This window comes from Myodes glareolus, chromosome 2 (assembly GCF_982192425.1).
Source record: "Myodes glareolus chromosome 2, mMyoGla1.1, whole genome shotgun sequence".
Taxonomy (NCBI): domain Eukaryota; kingdom Metazoa; phylum Chordata; class Mammalia; order Rodentia; family Cricetidae; genus Myodes; species Myodes glareolus.
In genome coordinates this window covers 66,909,168-66,933,333 of record NC_142027.1, presented here as the reverse complement: position 1 = coordinate 66,933,333, position 24,166 = coordinate 66,909,168, and the positions used below count along the sequence as shown (strand labels likewise).

Sequence of the window (24,166 nt, the reverse complement as noted above, 5' to 3'; positions counted from 1 at the left end):
GATACGGCTGAGGAGTCATGCTTAGATGGCCCAGATGTCAGGGTTGTGGGCCTGCGCCACTTCCAGCAATCCCTAGAAACTTGGACTGTGTCCACCAAATGCCTTCCTTTAGGAACAAAACCAGAGCTGCACCGTCCCGGCTTGTGTCAGTTCTGACGTGGCTCTTTTCACAGAAACCACCCTCAGTTTCACACCCCGAAGCTTCTCTAGGAACGAGTTCCTCATCCCCACACTGAGGCATAGTTGGTATTTGAGACAATCTCATCACCCTTAAAAATCCCTTCTGACCATCCGGCTCGAGGCAGAGCTTCCCATAGGTCTGCAGGATTTCCATTTCTATCTAGGATTGCATGCAGCAGCACCCTCCATCTTTCTACCTGCTCCCAGGCGGGGACCAGACCCTCTGAAACCTGACATCATATTTCATATCAACAGATGCAAAACCAAACTACTATTTTTATCCCCTTCATTTTATTGCCCCCACACACTATTTCCCCACCACATACCAAGTATTTTAAGGTACTGTCCCATACTAGGGGAGGGGATCGTGTATGTAGAATAGCTAAAGAATACAGAGTCTGTAAATCAAATAAAAACCCCTCTGCCAACATTTGAGTTGATCCTAACCTGAATGTATTTTTTAAAGATTTATTTACTTATTATGTATACAATATTCCTTCCATGTATGCCGGCAGGTCAGAAGAGGACATCAGATCTCATAGATGGTTGTGAGCCACCATGTGGTTGCTGGGAATTGAACATAGGACCTCTGGAAGAACAGTCAGGGATCTTAATCGCTGAGCCATCTTTCCAGCCCCCTAACTTGAAGGTATTTGACTTGGATGTTTTTAAAAGGCTATTCTCTACATATGCTATGGATTGTCATTCTTCTTTGAGCTACTGACTTCACGGCTACTGTGTGGCGTCCTCTAATGTCTGGCCTGCCTGCATCAGCTAACGCGGCTGTCTAACTTTAAAACTTTCACTCATGGAACCATGAAGCCTGGTGACGTTCCTTTAAGAACCCCACACCCAGCCGTGCAATCTTTTAGGAACCAAGCAAGATGTAATGAACAGTGACAAAAGCTGTCCACGGACAGGAAGTGAGCAGGATGAAGGGGACTTGTGGAATGTGAGTCCTGAGAGCTCTAAAGTGGTGTCTAATACACAACCCCTCTGATTTCTTCATGCTACCCACCACTCTGCAGATGCAGCTGGGGCCTCGCCCGCCATCCTCCCCGCTCCTCCCTTCCCGTCTTCTCTGCTGCTTCCCCGTACCTCAATGGTATACTGCTCGAAGATGCGCAGCTGCAGGAAGATGTCCAGCTTGATCTTCCGCTCGTGGAACAGTTCTTCCATCTGCACCTGAGCATCATCCAGCTGCTGGAGGACAGACTCGATATGGCTGATGGAGCTAGTGTGGGGCGTCTTGTTGTTGGACACAGCTGAGTCCCTGTGGCAGAGCACGGGAAGAAGAGAGAGGGGGGCCTGGCTGTGTTAAAAGTGATGGAGGAGCAGGGCGGTTCCCTGCACCCAGGCAAAGGGGATGTGAATCAGGTTAGTCTTTTTAACAAACTCTCCAAGTGCCACTGTGACCTGACATTATCTTCTTAGCAGGAAAACCAGAGATGAATGAATTCACCCTTTTTGGAATTCATGCCTTTATTTCCAAGCTTTGCTGCTCTCCTATCCTCAAAGGGATAGAAGGAAATAAACTAAGAGAAAGGTCATAAAACATCAGAAAAATAGAATGACTTCATATACATGGCTAGTCTAAGATACAGTTTTAACACACACACACAGACACACACACACACACACACACAAAACACAACACATAAAGGTAGACAAAGGAATTTAAAAAGCAAAACCCAAAACTTTCCTATTTCTACCTCACGGGATTGTTAAAATAAAATGGCATCATGGATACCAAAATTATCCACCTACTTGACAATGCTGTGCTTACACTGTGGGCTGCTGTTCTGAAGCAGACTTCAAGCCATAGTTAGGGAAGCATAGCATCTAAAGCCTGTAAACACGGTTTAGGTTCCTGCTCTGACCTATCTAGGATGCTGGCTCTGGGAAATCACCAACCCCAGCCCCAGCAACCTCTTTTGAAAAATGGACTTCATCTCTCCCTCCTCACCCCACATTTTTGCCATGAAGTAGGCAGTTGTGTGAACTGTGGCCAGGCATGAGCCATGAGTCATGATTAAGCCTGAAAGAGCACAAGGAAGTGTCAAGGGTTTCCCTAGGGCACAGTCAACCTGGGAGGTAAGGCTTGATCACACGGCTGGGACAAGGATTTCAGAGAGGATGGGCTTTGGTTAGGAGAAGGGAGGAGCCTGTTCCCTCAGTGGTCCCTATAAAAGGAAAAGCAATAAGAGACAGGACAGTGCAGAGTGGAGCCAGGCTACGAAGAGATGGACTTTCACAGGAAAATGACTTTGGCGGTGGTGAGACCACCAAAGAGACGCTTAGAGGAAAGTTATGGCACTTATGAAACATAAATTCTGTAGAACCCGGAATCCAAAACTTTAAAATGTGAAAGGAATCTGCACACATTCACCTTGTGACGCTTTGTTTCTTACGCAGCGCAGCGTGGGAGGTGGATGGACAAAGGAGAAAGCCTCAATGTAAAATTCTCTCCTTAGCGGTCCTGAAGGCCAGGCACTTTTAGTTTGGGCTTGTCTCAGAAGCAGCGGGGCCTGAGCACACACTATCTGTTCCCGAAGCTCATAAGGGCTCTTATAATGTCAAGTAGCTCTTCTTGCGTCTCTCAGAGCGCTCCTAGGCTGACCTCCTTACCTGCTCTTGGTGCTTCAGAGCAGGAAATGGGCAGTTTCTGTCTCCACTACTGTGTAAACAGTACAGTCATAAAAAGAACATGAGGTGTGGTTAACAATGTTCACCGTGTGTTTGGTGAACGTCTTGCTATTGGGAGGATCAGGCTGTTCTCTCAGATCACTCCCTAGTACGGGCTCCTGAAGGAAGACAGTGATCTCTACCTTCGTGTACAACAGCGGCACGGCGTCATACTAGGAATCACAGAGATGATTCACAGCTGCCTCAGAACTCTAAGGAAGTGTGCCAGAAACACCGAAGACACAGAGTAGCCATGCTCCCGAGGTAGATGAGAAACCCTGCCTGCGTCCTCTAAGCTCCACTCATGCCTTACTCTTGGAAAGTTTCTGTGTCAGGGAGGGAAGTATAAGATAGAGTCAGGCAGTGGACAAACGGATGTTACTAGGCGAGGCGAGAGTCAGGCAGTGGACAAACGGATGTTACTAGGCGAGGCGAGAGTCAGGCAGTGGACAAACGGATGTTACTAGGCGAGGCGAGAGTCAGGCAGTGGACAAACGGATGTTACTAGGCGAGGCGAGAGTCAGGCAGTGGACAAACGGATGTTACTAGGCGAGGCGAGAGTCAGGCAGTGGACAAACGGATGTTACTAGGCGAGGCGAGAGTCAGGCAGTGGACAAACGGATGTTACTAGGCGAGGCGAGAGTCAGGCAGTGGACAAACGGATGTTACTAGGCGAGGCGAGAGTCAGGCAGTGGACAAACGGATGTTACTAGGCGAGGCGAGAGTCAGGCAGTGGACAAACGGATGTTACTAGGCTAGGCAAGAGTCAGGCAGTGGACAAACGGATGTTACTAGGCTAGGCGAGAGTCAGGCAGTGGATAAACGGATGTTACTAGGCTAGGTGAGAGTCAGGCAGTGGATAAACGGATGTTACTAGGCTAGGTGAGAGTCAGGCAGTGGTTAAATGAGGATGCCACCTGTGCTCTTGGATATGTGTCTATGGTACTTGCTAAAAAATCCATCAACTTAAACCTTGTGGAGCTGTCACCACCCACACCATGGCCTCCACCACCACTGTGCAGCCTTCAGCCCTTGGGCACCGTGCAAGACTAGCAGTTGGGAAGAACGTGTGGCTTCTGCAGGCTCAGCCCTACAGAATAAATCCAGCCAGCCAGCTTGTGAAAAGTATTTCAAAGAGAAGACAAAACCGTCATAGAATCCTACAGCTGGCAGAGAGTCCAGAGTACATGCCTTAATTATACAAATGAGGCAGCCGAGACTCAGCAGGCTAAGTGACTGCCCACTAGTTAGACTTTTCGTTAAAAGCAAATGACAGTAGAGCTTCCTAGGTAGGCAGACAAAACTGCCATGCATTATATATTCATGAAGGTGAACTGGGGGGAAAGGCAAGGAGGCTTGTTAGTATGCAATAGGAAAATTTAGTACATCTCGTGTGCATGTTTAGAATAGAAATGATTAATTTCCAACAGGAAAGAAAAACTTGCCAGGGCCTCCTCCTAAAGGTAATTTTTCATTGTTTATTTAATTGGACAATTGGTATGGGGGAAAAGCGGGGAAAAGCTTTCTCCAGTTGAAGTAATAACCTCAGGTCTGAGGGCTGGCCTGGGACTTGTTGATGAGATTATTTCTGTCTATAGCTGGCAGAGGTCCCAGCACTTGGTGATTTGGGGGCAGGAACAAGTCCCTGAGGGCAGGCATCATTAGTGCCATCAAACCTTATTTATGCAGCACCTGGGCATGGGACTGGTTGCTGAGGGCTCGCCTAAGGCTTAGTGACAGTTTATCTGAGGAGTCAGTGCCCTTGACAGGGACAAGAACTAGACACTGATGCCAGCAGGAAATAATCGATGGTGGAGGCAATTCCAAACAAATACTTGGCTTTCAACAGGGCTTTTCTGGTTTACTCATTTATGTGTGCTAAAGTTGACAGCGAAGGAGTTTCATTATCTAGACAGTAAGGGGCTGTGAGAAGGTCCTAGTGAACCTTCCCTACATGCTTAGGAACCCAAAGCAAAGCAATGGGGCTACAGAATTCAGAGTTCAGCCCAAGATCAAATGATAGATGTGAGGAGCAGAGGAGGCCCTGAGTGTGTGAAGGCCTGAGTGGGTGTGTGTTGTTGGCACGAGCTGGCCATATCAAGGACCATAGCCTCAGACCCATGGGAAAATGGCAAGGTCTCCCCACACCCTACAAGATGAGGCTCGAAGGGATGTATCCTCCGGTCTGTGTGGATGGTGAAAATAAATACACAAAATGTCCACTGTAGATTTCTGCCCTTGGATATTTATGGTCTGGAGACTGCTCCCCAATAGAGGTTGCTGCTACTGAGATTAGCTAAACCTCTCTCTTTGATTCAGGTATATACCATAAACCCTGCCTCCTTGTTTAACTGTCTGGAAGAACCCCACTTCTAGGTTTAAGCATATAAATTAAACACACTGAGCTTTCAGAGCGGCTGCTGAGACATCTCCATCAAAGACCCTAGTTCACTCGACCCCAGCCCCTTTCCTTTGTTCCCTTCATTCTCCATCCCTGGAGCTGTGCTGGATGCAGCAGCTGGGTAACACTGCATTTAATAATGTGTATCTCTCTGCATGGCTACATATGTCATTATTCTTAATGAAAATGCCATTCTTTTTATCGATTGCAGAATATCATCAAACAATACTCTGAAGCATTAGAACTTTCTTTGAACGCTTCCGTCTAAGCTCAAACTGGATGTGGTAAAGGCATCTGGACATCTTACAGACAAAGCAGCAGAAGCTCACACAAGACCACAAAGCAGGCGGTGGCTGAGTCAAGACAGCGACAGGACTTATCTTGTATCTAGCCCGAGGTATTTCCCACCGGAAATCACTGCCCATGCTGACCTGGCCTCGGCGGGCTCCCCCAGGGAGGGAGGCGCTGACCTGAGCTGCTGTATCAGGTCTTCGCCTTCCTTGATGACATTGAGAGTGGCATCCAGGGTGGCGGTCTGCTGCTGCTGGAACTGCTTGATGAGTTCCTGGACCGCATCCACAGAGTCTGCACAGACATCCTCCAGCATCTCCTTCTGCAGGTCCTCCATCCATGTCCACAGCTGTGTGGGAGAGAGCAGAGACTCTACTCAGGGCTGGGGCGAAGGCCACGGAAACTGGAGAGGAGTCGCATCCCAGACCAGGAGCTGTTGTCGCCATAGGCATACCTACGGGCCAGAGTGGGTTTCTATGCTGATACTCGGTACCCATCTTTGCCAAGTTCACTTCATGAGTATTGACACTGGTTAAGGATGGGAAAACCAAATATTTTGGGGAAACCTGCAGGCCTCTTTGAGCAAATGGATGATTACTCATCTTTGAGAGACCAGGGTGGACAGGAGACTGGAGTAGACAAACATTTTCTCTTTGAGAAAAGAACAAGTGGACGGTTCTGCACACTTCCTCCAGGCAGCTAGAGATCTGCTTCCTGGAAATTGATCAAGATATTGTATAGAAATTGATCATATTGCAAATACGCAGAAGGATGCCACCTGGTAAGAGCCAATTAGAGATAAAGTGTAGCCTATGTCCCTCTAAGCTCTTGTTCTTTTTACCATTGCTGGTTTATTTAGAAAGCTGGTCGTAAAAGTGCAGCTTCTCTACTTATCAGTGAGAGTAGAAGACATTTCCACCTTCTATTCAAGATGGGGAGATGGGGCCAAGATGACATGAGCGGACAGACAACTTTAAAGAAGCCAAACCTAGAGTTCTGAATAAATGAGCCCAGAAGCAATGAAGGGCCAGAGGAACTACTGAGAACTTATTCACTAATCGCTTGCTCACCTAATGAAACAGGTATTTTATTTCTAGACCTCCTGATCTAATGGAGCTGTATCATGGCCCATTGCTCCCTACTTGAACACATGGCCCCTGCTCTGTCCATTCTTTCTCCTAGAACACACATGATTCTAAACTAAAATCGCTATACACAAAAGAATGGGGCTAATTTGAGAATCTCTGGGACCTCGTTAGGACAGAGAGGTTAAGAGAGCCCTTTAGTGATGAACATAGGTTAGCCTCAGTAGTTTAACCAGTGAAGCCAGAAATGGTCGACCAGAGCTGATATCCTTCATGTTTATCAGGGCGCCTAAGAAAAGGGCAACTAAGAAAAGATGGTGGAAGGGGATAGCCAAGGAGGAAAAATGGGGAGGGGTGGAGTGGCAACAAAGGCAGTAAGGTTTGTGGATGAGTGGTTTACATTCTCACTTCTCCCTGATGATTGGCTTTTGGGTTGCATGTGGTGATCTTTCGGGATGCTGAAAGGTAGCATCATCTCCACAGGCAAGCTTCCCCCTTAGCCACTTGGAAGAGATTGTTTTATTCTTCTGCATTGTTCTATTTTATTTCTGACACTAGCTTTTGTTTCTTACATAAATACCATGTCAGTTTGGTAGCTGTGATGGAAGATGACATTGTTTCGCTCTTGAGACCATCATCTTTCTGAAGACTCAACTGATGTAGTTTGAGTCTGGGGAAGGCAGGTTAACAAACGTGCACATATGTGTTTGTGATGCATGGGTTTCTATGAGAAACAAAGGGTGTATAGACTGGAAAGATGTATGTCACAAGGAAAGACATAAAATGAAGTAGGGATTTAATACAGTCGTCTAATTAAGAACTGATATCATTACTCTGGTCATATTTAACTTAATACTCACATTCTTATTTTAAAAAATCTAAAAAAATGATACTTTGAATGTCCAGGGATGACAATGCTCCCATGGAAACACAGCAAGGAAAGAGAATTCAGTCTGGACAGTCTCTGCAGACAGATGACCTGGACTCCTAGGCCTTTATGGACTGGGACATTTCTCCCTTCCCCAGCTCTCTAGACTGGCAACCTGCCTATTGACCATGTAGCCTGAGAAAAAGGAGATACTCAAAGATTTGTATGATCTGTGATGATCTAAGTGTGTATAAGAAGGACCCAAGCATATTCCTGTCATCTCTCTTTATTAAGTAGTTTTTCTCTTTAAGTGACTATTAAAAATATATGATTTGATATAGATGCAATACTCATAAAATTCTCAGAAATAAAATTAAATTAAGCAAAATTAATAATAAAAAGCTGTGATTTTTAAGGGGTATCACACAGATGCAAAGTGCTTGCTAATAAGATTATTCATGGTTGCATATCAAAAACAGAAATCGATATTAAGAATTTATTTTATAACTTATGTGTGTGCCCATGTTTCTGTGAATGTGGATGTACATACAGGTGCCCACAAAGGCTAGAAAAAGTTGTCAGGTCTCTTAGAGCTGAAGCCACCCAATATGGGTGCTGAGAATCAAAGTTGGGGTCTCTGAAAGAGCAACACATCCTCTTAACTACCAAGACATCTTTCCAGTCTACAAGTATAATTCTTAAGAATCAAGCACAATGCCTTAAACTTCTTAATTGCCTTTATTATATGTGATTAAAATTGTGGTCATGCTGAAGGGTTATACAATAATCTTTGGCCATGTGGGTTCTCAAACGGCCATGTAATACTTTATTACACTGGTTGCACTATGATTTGTTCAGCCTATCGTTTAGTGTGAAACATTTACGTAGTCTCTAATTATTCAAGACTGAATAACACTGTAATGAAATGAGCAGATGATTTTAGTCATCAGAATCCTGTGGTTGAAATAATTCACACAATAAGGTCAATAGGATTTAAAAAAAAACCCTTTAATCTGAGGAAGAAATGAGATTGAATGTTATCTTTTTCATATCCTCTCTTTCCTCTCTGATCCTAATTAGAGTAAACCTTTTGATGTGGGAAGAAAACAGAGGTAAAATTATGAACTTTGGTCTGCAGAGTCATAGGGAATCTACGGTTAAATCATTTATAAAGATGGACATTTAGTTTTCACACAAATCTCCCATAAATGGAGTTTCCATTCCATAAAACTTATATCCCATGATAACATTCTATTGCATGTCAGCACTAGGGCAAACCTTTAACAAATGATTGGAGGAAGAAAGGAAGAAAAGGGGGAAGGAAGCTGGCAGGAGCTGGCCCTAGCAAGGCAGAGGGGACCTGCAACAGCACCAGGGCTGCTCAAGGCCCCACAGCAAAGCTGAGCAAGTGTTCCTTCAGTAACTACAATTCACTGAAGGAGGGAGGAGGGGAGAGCCATGGCAAGCCAGGATCCTCTAAGAAATTAGTATACTAGTAGATGTTTGTCTTAGAGACAAGCAGGAGCCAAGACGTAAATGGCCCCGGCACCAAGAAAGGGGCTTACTTACAAGGTTTGTGAGGTGGCCAGTCTTGAGAGGTATAAATCAACCTGGAGGATCAAGCCCCAGGAGTCCTTCATCAGAACAGGGAAGCTTGCTCCCACCTATCCACCCACAATGCACCTGCCTGCTAGGTGGGTCCCTAGGAAAGCTCCTGCTGGAGATTCAGGTTCCTCACCTGCCCCCTTCATTTTTAGTGTCCAGAGAGATGCAATCAAAGAACTGGGGTGAACGGAAATACATGTGGCACTATGGGTGTCCCTCTCTTTTCATCTCTCTCCCGTTTCCTCGTTTCTGGTGAGATCACTAGGATCCTGTTGTCAAAGAACGCTAGCAAGTCTCCATTTCTCAGTCATGACCTACTCCTCAGCAAGACCCTGTGAAGGAGGAGGAGAATGAGGAGGAGGAGGAGAAGGAAGAATAGAGGAGAGGTGGAGACTAGGAAGAAAAAGACAGCTGCAGATAGCAGTTACGAAGCAAGCATGCACAGGTTTGCACATTAATTCACAAATCTGAAATCCAAAATGCTCTGAAGATGCCAAATCTCCCATGCTGTTATTTCAGGTTTTAGAATCTGATGTGTTGAACAGGAGTTCAGAAAGTGCTCGAAGCCTCAGCTGAATTACTATATATTGTACACTATAACCTTAGACAAGTCTCTTTCCTAACATTCCTCATTTGAGATTACGGCTAACAAAGTCTGTAAGTGATCACAAAGATTACATAGGGTGATGTATTTGGCAAGCAGCAGGCATTTAATTTAAAACACCAGAGCCCAGTACACATTTACAATGTTTGTACTTACAATTACTTAGATGAGGAAAATCACCTACACTACTTCAGGCTTACTTATTATTATTATTATTATTATTATTAATTATTACCAATATCTAATGGGGAAGAGAAAAATGAAACAAACAGAAGGAGAATTTGGATTTATGGTAGAACTTAGAGCACCAAGTCTGTTTCAATTATTTCATAGAGAAGGGAACCTAGGGGTTGGGGACACAAGAGGCCAGCACAAGTTCAAGTAGCTTCCTATGAGAAGATCTGGAACAGAATCCCAGTCTTCTAATTCCACTTAGAGAAGCCAGGCGACGTAGCTAGATAGCACTCCCAGAGACCAGGCTGCCTGGTGGGGAGTATCGCTGCCATGGGAACTGGTGGCAGACGGGCCACAACCCAGCTCTGGAGGAGTGGGACTCCTGTCATTCACACTCCATTGTTTTACTCCAAAGCCCCTAATGACAAGGGCATCCTCATGCCTTTGATTTCTGAGATTGTCAATGAGAGTCAAGCAAGCTGACAACCAGGCAGGAAGCCCCAGATTAGAGTTAATCCCCTTGCTTTACAGACACTCATCCGAAAGTGGCTGTGGGCCCCGTGGAGATGAAGCAGAGCCACCTTCAGTGAGCTCACTGGGCCTTGATCTGCCCAGAGAATCTCAGTTTAGAAAACGTTATCTTTGCATGCTTTTTCCTGATAGGCACTGCAACGACCCACAGTGGTTCTGACAAGTGTCAGAAAAGCCCATGGATTGGTGTCAGCTTCTTAATGCTCTCCCCAAACCAAAAAATCAACTTAATTAAGTAGGGTTACTTTTCTTCCTGAGCAGCAATCAAACCTTAATTAATACCCTATTAAAATGAATTCCTAGGGGAACATAAATGCGCGTCCACCGAATGAGTTCCTCTGCCAAGGATGTTACTACACAAGATGCTAAATGGACCTCCTTCCTGTCCACTTACTCAGTGGCAGAGTGCCCCTTGGTAATCAGAAATAGAAAGCAATCACAGGCTTGCCACCTCTTCCTCCTAGGGGACCTCCACCCCGCCAAGCACTTCGCAGGGTCCCCCACCCCCACCACTCCCCTCTCCTTTCTCCAAGTGATGAATGATTCTGTCTTGGATTTATCCAGATGATGCAAAGGACATCTCAGTCCCACTTCCCTTACTACCCATCATTTCTATTCCAAAGTAAACATCGATTTTACTACCCGCCTCCCTGACCCTGAGCCACAGACCCTATGGCAAAGACTCAATGTTTTAAAGGATCTGTAAAACAGAGCTAGTGAGATGGTTTGGTGGGTGGGAGTGTTTGCTTCCAAGACTGATAATCTGGGTTTGAGCCCAGGACCCACGTGCTGGATGGAAAGAGTCAACTGGGGTAGGTTGACCCCTGACCTCCATAGTTATGCAATGGTACCCACAGTATTCTACTCCTCCCCCCAAATAAATGTAATAACATTTTTATTTTAAGAAACCTGTAATGTCAGAACAGAATATACTTGCAAAGTCCAAATGCTTCTTGCTGGTAGCAAGACACCTGATCAAAGTACCGTAATTGATTTCTGACAGGAAGAAGCAATGAAGAGAAACAGGTTATGTGGTAGGACATTTTTGCTCTTGTAATTCCTCTTTCATCTCCTATTTCTATACCAAAGGTTTTGAAATCCCTTGAGCTGCGGGCAGAACGTTCCAGTTTAAGTCCCTAAAGCCACTTGCTTCCATCGCTCTTCCTTCTCTAGAGAAGATGGGAGAGGATTTGGTAGTGACCTAAAAGCAGGCTATCAGACACAGAGTGCTTAAAGACTACTATCCCATAGCCCCTTAGGACACTATCCCAGGAAGCCCAACTAACCCCTCCCGGGGGGTGGGGAGCACAGCCTCTCACCCCTTACCTCTTTGGTGTGTGTGTGGAAGGAGACTGACATGTCCAGGAGAAGCTTCCGCTGCTCCACCCTGCGCACAAAGTCTTGGATGCGCACCTCCAGGTGTCGGGCTGCCTTGTAGATCTCCTCCGGATCACATTCCCCAGTCTGAGCCAGCTGCTCCGCTGCTTCTAGGAGCTTGTCCGCATTGGTGTACGTATTCTGCCAGCAACAACAGTGAGGCAAAGTCAACTTGCAGCCAGGGAACAAGCTTCGCGCCTTCTCACAGCCCACCCTGGGACTCCCAGAAGAGTGGGCACAGAGGGTGGAGGGAGGCGCTGAGCCGACAGCTCCCCGATCTGGCACCACTCTGAGTGCACGGAGCTGGCACCTCGCCTCCTAGCAGGCAAGGAGTGGGCTGCTACACACAGTGGGCACTGGTTAGGAGCCTTGCCTGCATCAGAGGTGTAGTGTCCCTAGAGGTAAGAAGGGGGGCCTGTGAGAACCTCCATATCCCTTTGGCTCCCAATTCCCCTCACAGAGCCCCTTCACGGTTCTCACATCTCAGGCTGCTTCTGCCAGAGTCGGAAACAGCACATCCACAAGGATGCTCTGTGCTTCTGTATGAGAACCATGAAAACACCAACTAGGAGGCTTGCTTCGCCCCTGCTCCCAGCTCTCCACCACTCTGTTGTTTATCTTTTGGAAAAGAACTAGCTCCTTGGAAGGAAGGGAAGCAGGCCACAAGCAGGGGGAGGAGAAATAGATTAGCTCCTATGCTCCTGTGAAGGGTGCATGCTTGCCGGCTGCTTAGCGAGGGAATCTGGCAGACTTTGTTATCATGAGCTACTGTGTCCCATGCACACATGGGTGCACTCATGCTTCCGACACTGTCTGTACACAGGGTGGTATTCTCACAAGCATTTCAAAAGCCAAGCCACTTGCAATTATTACTCATCACGATGGCAGGCAGAGCTTTTAAAGTAGTTATTACATTATGCATTGTGAACATAATCCTTCCTCATCGGTTTACTCTTAATACAATTCTGACATCCAGTCTGTGACTCTGACACACATAAATTTACCCATCTCCCCCAGGTCAGCACACTGCCCTATGGCCAGGAACTGGTGCTGACTTGCTGGCTATGGGGACCTAGAAGCAGAAGTCACTAGCTAGTATAAGTTGAATCGAGCAAGATTCAAGAGGCAACAGCCATAACTGTACAGAACTGATTCTGACTTCCCTGAGGATCTGAGTGCCAAGGGATGAATTATGGCCTAGAAACTAACACCAAGGATGACCCTCAGAAGGCTGTTGACCCAGCTTCTTGGTTACCGAAAACACGAAGCTGGTGATTAGGAATTCCCAGAGAGGTCCCAGAGAATTCTTAAGAAATACTGTTGGAGTAGCAATGGCCCAAGGCAAATGTTGTCCTAAGCCAGATAGGGTTCAAAGGAAAAATCGTTTGTGCCAGCTAGGCAATTCATGAAAAAGCAACAACAAACAGACTAGGCTAATGTAAAGAAAGGGGCTCCTCGCCCCCTCCAAACCTAAAGAATGTTAACTCTAGACAGCAAATGAAAGAAGCCATTCAGAGCCATTGGAGAAAGGCAAAGATGAGGAGGAGAGGTAAGGGAGGCTTCTGAGGTTGTGGGCCAAGTTTTAAAAAGAAGAAGAAAAAAAGGAGTTTCTTAGGGTGTTGGACACAATATTCAGTCCAATAGACCTATATTTCTTAAGGAAGATTTTTTTTCAAGAATTCTCAAATTCCTGTCTTGAACCCTAGAGAATCTCAGAAGTACAAAGAAATTGGAGGTTAGAACTCTACATTTTATCCACCAAATAGCATTTTGTTGCAAAGTTCCCAAAATAAATATGGTTTCTTTTTTTGTCTGTTGGTTTTGGTTTGGTTTTCAGTAAGGATTTCTCTGTGTAGCTCTAGCTGTCCTGGAACTCACTTTGTAGACCAGGCTCGCCTCGAACTCAGAGATCTGCCTGACTCTGCCTCCCGAGTGCTGGAATTAAAGACATGAGCCACCACTGCCTGGCTGAAATAAGTGTGTGTATAAGTTGGATTTAAAACCAATAAGATGGGGGAAAGCAAAGTGGAAGCGCCTGTTTCATGCAGGGTGCCCAGTACATCCTTATTTGCTAAAGGTTTTACTGGTTTTAGCACAAACAGTCCTGGTTCTCAGAAACCCTCTAATTTTGGGGAAGAATAGGCTGGCTGGTCACTTTAATCCTAGCAGCATTACAAGCATCCTAGGAGGACAGAAGCACGTGAAATCTACTTTATTCTAAAAGAATAAAGTCACCGTGGAGAGAAAGAGCACATAAACGAGGCAAGCAACGTGACAGATAACTAGGGCTGAAGTTTCTTCTTCTTTTTTTTTTTATTGATTTTGATTGAGCTCTACATTTTTCTCTGCTCCCCTTCCTGCCTCTCCCCTTCAACCCCCTCCCAAGGTCCCCATGCTTCCAATTTACTCAGGAGATCTTGTCTTTTTCTACTTTTTACTTCCCGTGTAGATTAGATCTATGTAAGTCTCTCTTAGAGTCCTCATTGTTGTCTAGGTTCTCTGGGATTGTGGTTTGTAGGCTGGTTTTCTTTGCTTTATGTTTAAAAACCACTTATGAGTGAGTAAATGTGATAATTGTCTTTCTGTGTCTGGGTTACCTCACTCAAAATAATGTTTTCTAGCTCTATCCATTTGCCTGCAAAATTCAAGCTGTCATTTTTTTCTGCTGTGTAGTACTCCATTGTGTAAATGTACCACATTTTCCTTATCCATTCTTCAGTTGAGGGGCATTTAGGTTGTTTCCACGTTCTGGCTATGATAAACAATGCTGCTATGAACACAGCTGAGCACATGTCTTTGTGGCACGATTTAGCATCCTTTGGATATATACCCAAAAGTAGTATTACTGGGTCTTGAGGAAGGTTGTTTCCTAATTTTCTGAGAAATCGCCCACACTGACATCCAAAGGGGCTGTACCAGCTTGCATTCCCACCAGCAATGCAGAAGTGTTCCCTTTCCCCACAAGCTCTCCAGCATAAGCTGTCATCAGTGATTTTGATCTTAGCCATTCTTACAGGTGTAAGATGGAATCTCAGAGTTGTTTTTATTTGCATTTCTCTGATGACAAAGGATGTTGAACATTTCCTTAAGTGTCATTCAGCCATTATAGATTCCTCTGTTGAGAGTTCTCTGTTTAGGTCTGCACTCTATTTTTTTTTTATTGGATTATCTGTTCTTTTGCTGACCAATTTCTTGAGGTCTTTGTATATTTTGGAGATCAGACCTCTGATGGAGGAGGAGGGGCTGAAGTTTCTTGACAAGGTACAGGTGCTAAGACAAAAATGACTACCAAGTAAGGATAGCAATGGCTAGAGTAAGCAGGTATTTTCACCTTGCCAAGAACTATCCTAAAAGTTTACACATAGGTTTCCTTTAATTCTCACGATTACTTGGGAATTGATTCGCTTTTTTTCTCATTTGAATAAACCACAGAGAATTGCTGGTTAAGGGTACACGGCTTCAAAACGGTAGAACCAGCATTACCCTGCCCTGCCTTTCCCACAGTAGAGGCAGGCATCTGTGGATAGGTTATGGTTTGTTAAAAGAGAAGAAGGAAGGTCCAGAAACAAGACACTTTCTTGGTGCCCAGGGGTCTGTATGTTTATCCTGTACCACAGCCGTTAGCACACAGTAAATGAAGCATGTATGTCCAGGCCACCTTGTATTGTCATATGAACCCTGTAAAGGAGGGTGCTATATCTTATTCATCTTTGGCACTCCTAGGCCAGACACTGGGTCTGGTCCACAGCGAATATCTATCTACTAACTGTTTATGGAGTGGACAAGAACAGAGGTTTGTGAGTGTGGAATGCCCAGAAAACTGAGTCAACCTAAATAAAATTGGTTGGGTCTATGCCCAACTTTCTCCCTGATTATTACCTGAAAGAGCTTCTCAAATTCAATCCAGCAGATCTCCTGCCTACTTAAAAGTGTTTGGTGGTTTCCCATCCCCTTGGGACAGATGCCTTAGCACGGCCGTGGGGCCTTTCTTCGTCTGACCCCGGTTTTCCCCTTCTGCATTAATGCCCATCACCCTCCTATAAACTATCTTTAGATAAACTGCTTGCCTTTCCAGAACCTCTGGCACTGACTAGCTTGTGTGCTGTGGCATCTATTTCTTCTGCTCGGGATGCACTTCCTTTGTTTTTCTACATGACCGACCCTCCCTCCCCTCTTAACACCCTGCCTCAGCAGCACTTCCTCTAGGAAGTCCTCCCTTATACCTACTGTGTTTCTGGAAGCTGACTTAGGAGTCCTTTTCTGGGCTCCTGAAAAAGCGGTCTATACTGTCCCTCACTCCCCTGGTACCTGCCATATTCTCCAATGCTTTAGGGCCAGATGATGTCTTTCATCTTTTTTTTTTCTTATTACTTAGCACCAACGAAGTGTTCCATAATCACTAGTGAATAAATTAATCAATCAATCCCCACTAATTCTAATATTCTACTCTGATCCCTATAAATTATCTGATATAACACTTTACGTGTTAAAACTCATGTTTCGTTGTTCATTCCCAACTAGCTGATCCTATTACCTGGTTCATTCTTGAAATAAGAACCTGTTTAGAGGCTATCAATTGAAATATTACCAAAGACATACACTGACCCGAAATCGGGACAAGTATTGACAAGAGACTTCAGCTCCCCCTCTCACCAAGTCAACAATGGGTACTGCCCTGGGCCAGATTTGACCTCACTCTGACATCACTGTTGGCATCTATCAGTGCCCCAGTCTTCGAACCATGCCTTGGCCTTGAGCCCTTGCCTATGTTTCCCACCTGACATGCCAAAAAGACATTCAGGGCTGGGATCTTGACCTCTCAGCTGCTGCATCTTTCATAGAGGCCTTCTGGTAGCCAGAGCCCCCGGGGTCACAGACTTGGGTCATTCAGTTAGTTACAGGCTCTTTTATTGCTCCCACTTCCTCTCTGTATCAGACAGTTAAAACAGTCCCCATAACTTAGCTCTGAAGTTCAGCTCGCTCCTAGAGTCTTGCCTCATTACCTTTTTGCTTGTTCCCTAGGGATGTAATGAAACACTCGAGGCAATTTATCCACAACTACAGGAACTTCAGCAACACAGACATTGCTTCCAATTTCTTGGGACAGAGCAGACGAGCAGGGGATATGCCTTTTAAAAGCAAGGGGTGGAAGAGATACTGGATGAAAACCCGTCTGTAATTAAGAGTCAGCTTCCTTGGTAATACAGAATTAGTTCTTTGGATTTATGCCCTGGGAGGAGAATGTACAAGGTCTAGAAGGAACTCTTTTTATTCAAAAGTACTAGTGCATCCTGGAAAGCAGGCTAGGTGGAGGACCATAAGGGATGTCTCCCTGACACTTCATGATTATTTTCAAAGCCCCACGGCTAGAACCAACATGATCTGAAGGACAACAAGCAAAGGAGTACATGCACTGAGGTGAAAGAAGCCACAGAAATATAAGCACTGGGAGAGCAGACTTGTCGATAAGTTTGATTATGAACAGTAACAATCAAGATCATGCCCCAAACCTTACACTGGGATAGCGCTTTATAGATGAAAATAAAATCTGCTCCGTCCTTTCCCTTTCCGGGACGGCTCAATCTCTGCTCATGAAGCTACCTGAGTCTAGAAAGGAGACCACCGAGAGGGACCGGACAACGGTACCCAGGATTCCCACAGGGCTAGACCTAGCATCTGTTCCCACCACTCAGCCCTAAACCCTCTGGATTCACTGGATATTGGCAGAGTACTCAGTAGGGTCTTGCTTTGAGCAGGTAAACTTACACAGTGCTTTGGCCTTGCCTATCAAGTTTTAAGGCTTAAAAGGATCAAACTTTCCCCAAGTCACTTAACTGTATCCCAGAGAACTTAAGAGATTTATAAAACAAAAAATACTCAGCAAAGGCCAACGCGCATTTCATCCTGTTTAGCATAGAAAAGAAAGTGAAAAAAGTCTGCAGGCCTACAAAAAAGAATGTGGAAAACAACCCATGTGAAGAGAAAAATACATCACTCAAAACAGACACAGAAAATATATATATGCATATATATTCATTAAAATAGTAAACAATAAAAAATAAAAATAATCCGCTGTCCATGCATTTTGCATATTCAGAACACAGAAGACAAGAAATAGAGCTGTTTAACATTTTACCCTAGTGACAGCAAAGGAACTGGGTCACATCAGCAGCAGATTAGACAACTGCAAAAGACAAGCTTACTGAACTTGAAAACGCAACAGTAGAAACTATTGAGGAGTTGGGGAGATGGGCTCAGCGCAAGCATAAGGACCTGAGCTTAAGACCCAGGTAAAAATTTGGGTGTGGCAATGTGCATCTAAATACCCGAGTTCTGGGCAGCAGAGTCAGAAATAGTTCTGGGCCTCATTGACCAATCAGAAGCTCCAGATTCAATGTGAAATCCTGTCTTAAAAATAGGATGGAGAACATTAGAGGGGGCAATATTGACCTCTGGCCTCCACTTATGCACCCTCTCTCCAAATATCTCCCACTGCCATACACAGCCACTGATGTGGAATATTCCTTTACACTGTGTAAATATATGTTGCTGTGCTTGGCTTAATAAAGAAGCTGGCTGGCCAATAGATAAACAGGATAAGGTTAAGAGGAGAGCTAAACTGAGAATGCTGGGAGGAAGAAGGGCAGAGTCAGAGGAGTCACAAGCAGAAGCAGAGAGAAGAGCAAGCTGGACATGCCATACGGAGTAAAGGTACCAAGTCATGTGGCAAAGCATAGATAAGAATATGGGTTAATTTAAATGTAAGAGTTAGCTAGTAACAAGTCTGAGCCATTTGTTGGACATTTAAAATTAACTTTAAGTCTCAAAGTGATCATTCAAACTGAAAACTCTACAGTGCAGCAGCGGGGGTGGGGGGGGAGATTGAAGAAGGAAACAGGAGCATCTCTAGGAGCTTGGGACCAGCTAGTGTGGTGTATGTAACAGTGGAAGGGTGAGGGGCAACATCTGGAATGTCTTCTGACTTCCACATGTGCACTTCAGCGTGTACCTGTATCCACATACGAATGTGCATGTACACATACACACATGCACCCACACATCATGCATATACACAATAAATAAATAAATAATACACATGCATATGCACAAAAAATAAAAAATAAAGGAAATTCTTCGGAAGAAAGAAAAAACGGTGTTATATAGAAAACTGTATTTACACCTTTATTTCCAAGAATGAAGAGCACTGGCAATGCTAACTACACTGATAAATGTGTCTTTTTCCTACCACTTAAATCTCTTTTGCTTATAATTGACTGTTTAAGCAAAAACAATTAGCAATCCAGTGTGGGATTTATAGTGCAAGTATATGTAAAATAACTGACAGCAATAGCATGGAGTTCTAGAAGGTAATGGAAGCATGCGATGTAAAAATGGTATCACTTGTAAATTACTGTGAAAAGTTAAAATCCTACCTACTTAAAGCAACTATTCAAAAAGCTAGGAAGCTAGCAAAGGAGATAACATCCATCATCGAAAATATTCAATTCATCCAAGCAAAAGGCAAAAGTGAGGAGAAAGAAGCAATATCATCACCAATAATAGACATAACCAAATGGAATAAAAAACAAGATAAGAGATTTAAACCCACATAAGTACCAACTGTCAAAATACCATAGTCCAAAACAGAACTGTCATGCTGGATAAAACAATCAAGTCCAAACTCTATACCATGCAGCACAATGTCCTTTAAATATGTAAGTAGGTTTGGAGTGAAAAGGATTTAAAAATAGCACGATAACCAAAAGAAAGCTGTGTGGTTACATAAACACCAGATACAGCAGACTTGGGAGTAAGTGATATCACCATGGAAAAAAGGAGGTCATTTCAGAATGATCAAAGGATCAGTTTATCAAGTGCACTGAATAATGCTAAGCATTTATGTGGATAAAGACAAAGGTTCAAAGAACATGAAACAAACACTAATAATTATGCAAAGAGAGAGCTACAAATCCACAGTTACAGCCAGCGGTTTCATTCCCTCTCTTAGTAAGAACCAGGGAAGCAGATTTGAAGACCCTCAGCTGGCTTGACCTACTTGACTTCGACTGAAAATCTGTTCAACTACGGCAGAGCACACGCTCTTTCTGAGGGTTTGGGGACATTTACCAGGACAAAGCTTATTTTGTGCCATAATGGCAAATTCAGAGGGTGCAAATCACGTGTTTTTCTGGCTATACTACAATTAAATTAGAAATTAATGATGAAAGTACCTGTGGAAAATCTTTTCACTGTTAGATACTAAATAGTAAGCCCTGAGTAGCCAGCAACAGTTAACCCAGGTGCCCACACTGCGCTGGTCTTACCTTAGGGCCTTTACCTACAAAATCTCCAAGTTTGGGGGATCAAGCATAGATAGGTACTATTAATTTCATCTTTAAAAAGAGAAATCTGAGGTGCCAAGGGTTGAGAGTCTCTTATTTCTAGAATGTTACATAATGACAAGCCAAGCCAAGTCTTTAACCTACAAATCTCTACTGCAAACTTTTCACTGAACCATCTTCTCCAAACTGCACCATAAGCTTTCTATCCCTCCTTTCCATCATAGCTTTGCCTTGCACTCACTCTGCTGGGCTAATATTCTAATTGTGACACTAGAGCCATGTACTGGCAGCTGCTTTTGTTGCCGTAGCTCTGAAACACATCTCCAGTGCACACACACTGAAACACATCTCCAGTGCACACACACTGAAACACATCTCCAGTGCACGTACACTGAAACACATCTCCAGTGCACACATACTGAAACACATCTCCAGCGCACGCACACTGAAAAATTCTCCAGTGCACACACACTGAAACACATCTCCAGTGCATGCACACTGAAGCACATCCCTAGTGTACACACACTGAAACACATCTCCAGTGCACGCATACTGAAACACATCTCCAGTGCACACACACTGAAACACATCTCCAGCGCACGCACACTGAAACACATCTCCAGTGCATACACACTGAAACACATCCCTAGTGTACACACACTGAAACACATCTCCAGTGCATGCACACTGCTTTCCAGAGGGAAGCTCATTCTTCCCGCAGGAAGGACTCCCAGCTCAGGACCCTTCTATGCAGGCTGTGCGCATCTCTAGAATGAATGGCTGGAGAAGAGTTTTTGTAAGTGATACGTCCCAGCTCCATTTAACACTAGAAATATGTCTTCCCTGTAAATGGGAGTTAGGTTAGCAGGATAAATTTAAAGCAATTCACTTGAACATTTAGTATGTCTGAAACACAGTACTGGTATCCATAATCAATGAGGGCAATAGAGGAAAATGTTTCTCAGTGTGTAATGTGAAGCACCAGGCAGTTCCCCATCTGGATCATGTGGAAGTTACAGGGATGGGCACTGACAATGGGAGAGTGGCCTATGGTGGGAAAAAGAGGAGAAAGCTGGTTCTGACTACCAAGGATGAACTCACCAACCACACTGCATTTGCTGGAAGGGCATCTTCCTACATGCTCCAAAGAATGGGGCAAGCAAACAATAGCTGCCTGACGAAGGCAACTTCTATGTCCAAATAAGGCGTGTCTAATGAGGAGTCCTAGCCAGATGCTCCTTAAGTTGGACACTGTCCATACAAATCTTCAGTTATAATTGGGATTGATACCAAAAATAACTGTGGTGGATGCCAACACTTCCCAACAGAAATACTTGGGGCAATGTGATCATCTCTGGGAACCTAAACACCAACTTTATCACTTTTCCATATGTAATCATCACCCTGTCCATTTCCATATATATCTCAACTTGCCAGAGAGTGTTCTCTTCTCCATATCTAAAATGCTTCAGCACCTTTTCTATGAACAGTTTATTTTTAAAACTTTGAATTTCTTTGAAGTTTTATTTTCCTAAAACAAAACTCTCTTAGTCTGTTATTGCTGCTAAACAGAACGGCCAATTAGTTTATAATAAACAGAAATTCATTGGTATACAGTCTTGAGTTTCATTATGTCACCTGAAGGCAGAAGGTAAGAGTCAACAGTGGGCCGAATGTGTTCTTTCATAAAGACAAGAATCCCACCTTAGGTGATAGAGCCTTTAGACCTAGTCAACTCTTATTGTGCCCCACCGCTTAATATTGCTACAATAGAAATTAAATTTCAACATGAATTTTGAAGGGGATAAGCATCCAAACACTAGCAGTAACTCTGCATGGTTAATAAAGAACCCAAATGCCATCGAGATGGCTTAGCAAGTAAAGGCACTTGCTGCCAAGGCTGAAGACTCAAGTTTGATCTCTAGAACCCACATGATGGAAGGATAGAAACGACTGTACAAACTGTCCTCTGATCGCTACACACATGTGCCATGGTGTGTGTGTGTGTGTAATACATTAATGAAAAAATATGAATGATCCTAGGTCTAGGCCTAGAAACCCTAAGAAAGAACAGCAGTTGTTCCTTGCTAGGGTATCTCCTCTCTCATTGATTCTTTTTTCCTTTCTAATCACCAGTCGTCCTCTTCACTTATACACTGGTCTTCAAAGGCACTTCCAGGCCTGTTTTATCATGGGCTAGAACTGAATGCCTAGGTGCTCTCAGGAAAGGGAAAAAGGGAAAAAGGGAAAAAGGGAAATAATGAGAATCAACTATAGGCAAGTTATCCATTAGAATGGCAACAATGAAACTGTACTTTTCAAGTAAAGGCATGGCCAATCCCAGAGGCTGTGGCTATGAGTCACAAAGAACAAATGGACAGGAATGACCAGGTCCAGCCTGTAAGAAAAGCCCAATTAAGATTCCAGAAAGTATGGCGGCCCTCATGGGACTGAGACATAATAAAAGAAAGGCTTTCCCATGACCCCACTGCGTTTCTCTTTCAAGGGATAGAGAAGAGCAATGGAGGACAGATACAGAGTTGGAAGATAAGGCTGGGAGAGCCTGGGCTGGTACTGAGATCAGAAAACAAGAAGTATGGCATAGACTAAAGAGAGACTAGAAGCCGGAAGTTGGCCCAGAGCTGCTGCATGGGACAAATCAAGGGAGACATAAAGACACGCAGCTCTGAAGATCTCTCCCCACTGAGCTGGCTCTCCCTGTGGCCAGCCAGCCTTTATACTGCTGCTGAGAAGAAGCTCACCATCCTGCAACAGGATAGCACAGACTCTGCTCCTCTGCTCACGTCCCCTGACATGCACGCCTTGACTCTACTCAAATCGGCAAAATACTGAGTGGGCACACGAAGCCTTTTCACGAGAATGTGCACAAAAATCCTGTAAAGGTGAAGAACCCAGTTGCAGATACACAGCACGCCCGTGGTCCTGCTTCTGTGAAGTTCATTCTCCTGTGGAATTCTTGAAGCCAGAGAAGCAAGCAGGTGGCATGACAGCAGCCGCACGGCTCAGAATGAGGCCACCTGCTGCAGGGTTTGGCAATCAGAAAGATATGGGTGGGTGGGTGGGTGGGGGATGCACCCAAAGCAATGTTCTCTCTAGAAAGACGGAACTTCCAAGTGTTGCTGTTTTTCCTGTTTTCCATATTCTAAGTTTGGCTGTCTGTGGGAGGCAGTGGGTGTGACAGGGAGAAGGCAGGGCTTTGGAGAGACAAAATAGCTTGAAAGTATTGCTGAAAACTTCAGGGCTTGTAGATTTCTTTTTCTCTTCTGCCCCACCCCTAAAGAGACAGAGGGCAAGGCTGTGCCTGGTCCAGGGAACAGTAGGGTCAGATGACAAAATGTCAGAAGCACAGGCTGAGGCTCACATTTCTACCACCCCCAGCTGGTGTAATATCCCAAACCCTTCCCCTTGTCTGGGTCACAAACATCCTTGTAGGTCAGGGTGGTCACATCTTTGAGGTTGACAGTGGTCCGCAGCTTCTGCACTAAGGTCACCTGTCCTCTTACTAACAGCATCCCTGCACACCCTATCCTTCCCACCAGTCTTAGTGCATTCACACTGCTCTGCCCTTAGACTACATGGCTTTTAAATAACAGAAATCTCCAGGCATCAGTTGGGGGTGTTGGTGTGGTCCAAGGTCAAGGTGCAAGCAGATTCAGTGTCTGGTAAGGGCTTGGGTCTGGGTTCACATACGGTATCTTTTTGCTGTGTCATGGTATGGGGGAAGTAATGGCATTCACAGGACCTGATCACTTCTCAAAGGCCCCACTTCTAACATCATAATTTTGGGGATTAGGTGGGAATTTGGAGACAATACCAACACTCAAGCTATACAGCACCTTCCTCCTATCTTAGCTATCCTCTCTGGGGTGATGCACGGATGATAAGGACCACTTTCTCAATAGCCCCCCAACTCATGTTTTGGGTTGGACTGCTCCTTCTTGGAAGGGTTCTTCCAGGTTGAGTTCTGTCCTCCTCACAAGAAAGACAGCTTGATGCTCTCTC

General features: G+C 44.7%; 1 protein-coding gene across 25 annotated transcripts in view; it reads right to left on the bottom strand.

The window, feature by feature from the left end:
• Positions 1 to 24,166, bottom strand: part of Kalrn (kalirin RhoGEF kinase) — a 598,618-nt gene that overhangs the window by 274,116 nt on the left and 300,336 nt on the right. For 21 of the 25 annotated variants that reach the window (XM_048454129.3, XM_048454132.3, XM_048454114.3 and 18 more), the window contains exons 11-13: positions 11,751 to 11,942; positions 5,698 to 5,906; positions 1,279 to 1,453 (exon numbers count right to left, since the gene is read on the bottom strand). In XM_048454129.3, coding sequence (XP_048310086.1) covers positions 1,279 to 1,453; positions 5,698 to 5,906; positions 11,751 to 11,942 — 576 coding nt within the window. The remainder of the gene's footprint in view (positions 1 to 1,278; positions 1,454 to 5,697; positions 5,907 to 11,750; positions 11,943 to 24,166) is intronic. The other 4 variants (XM_085685492.2, XM_085685493.2, XM_085685488.2 and 1 more) reach the window with 1 other exon arrangement.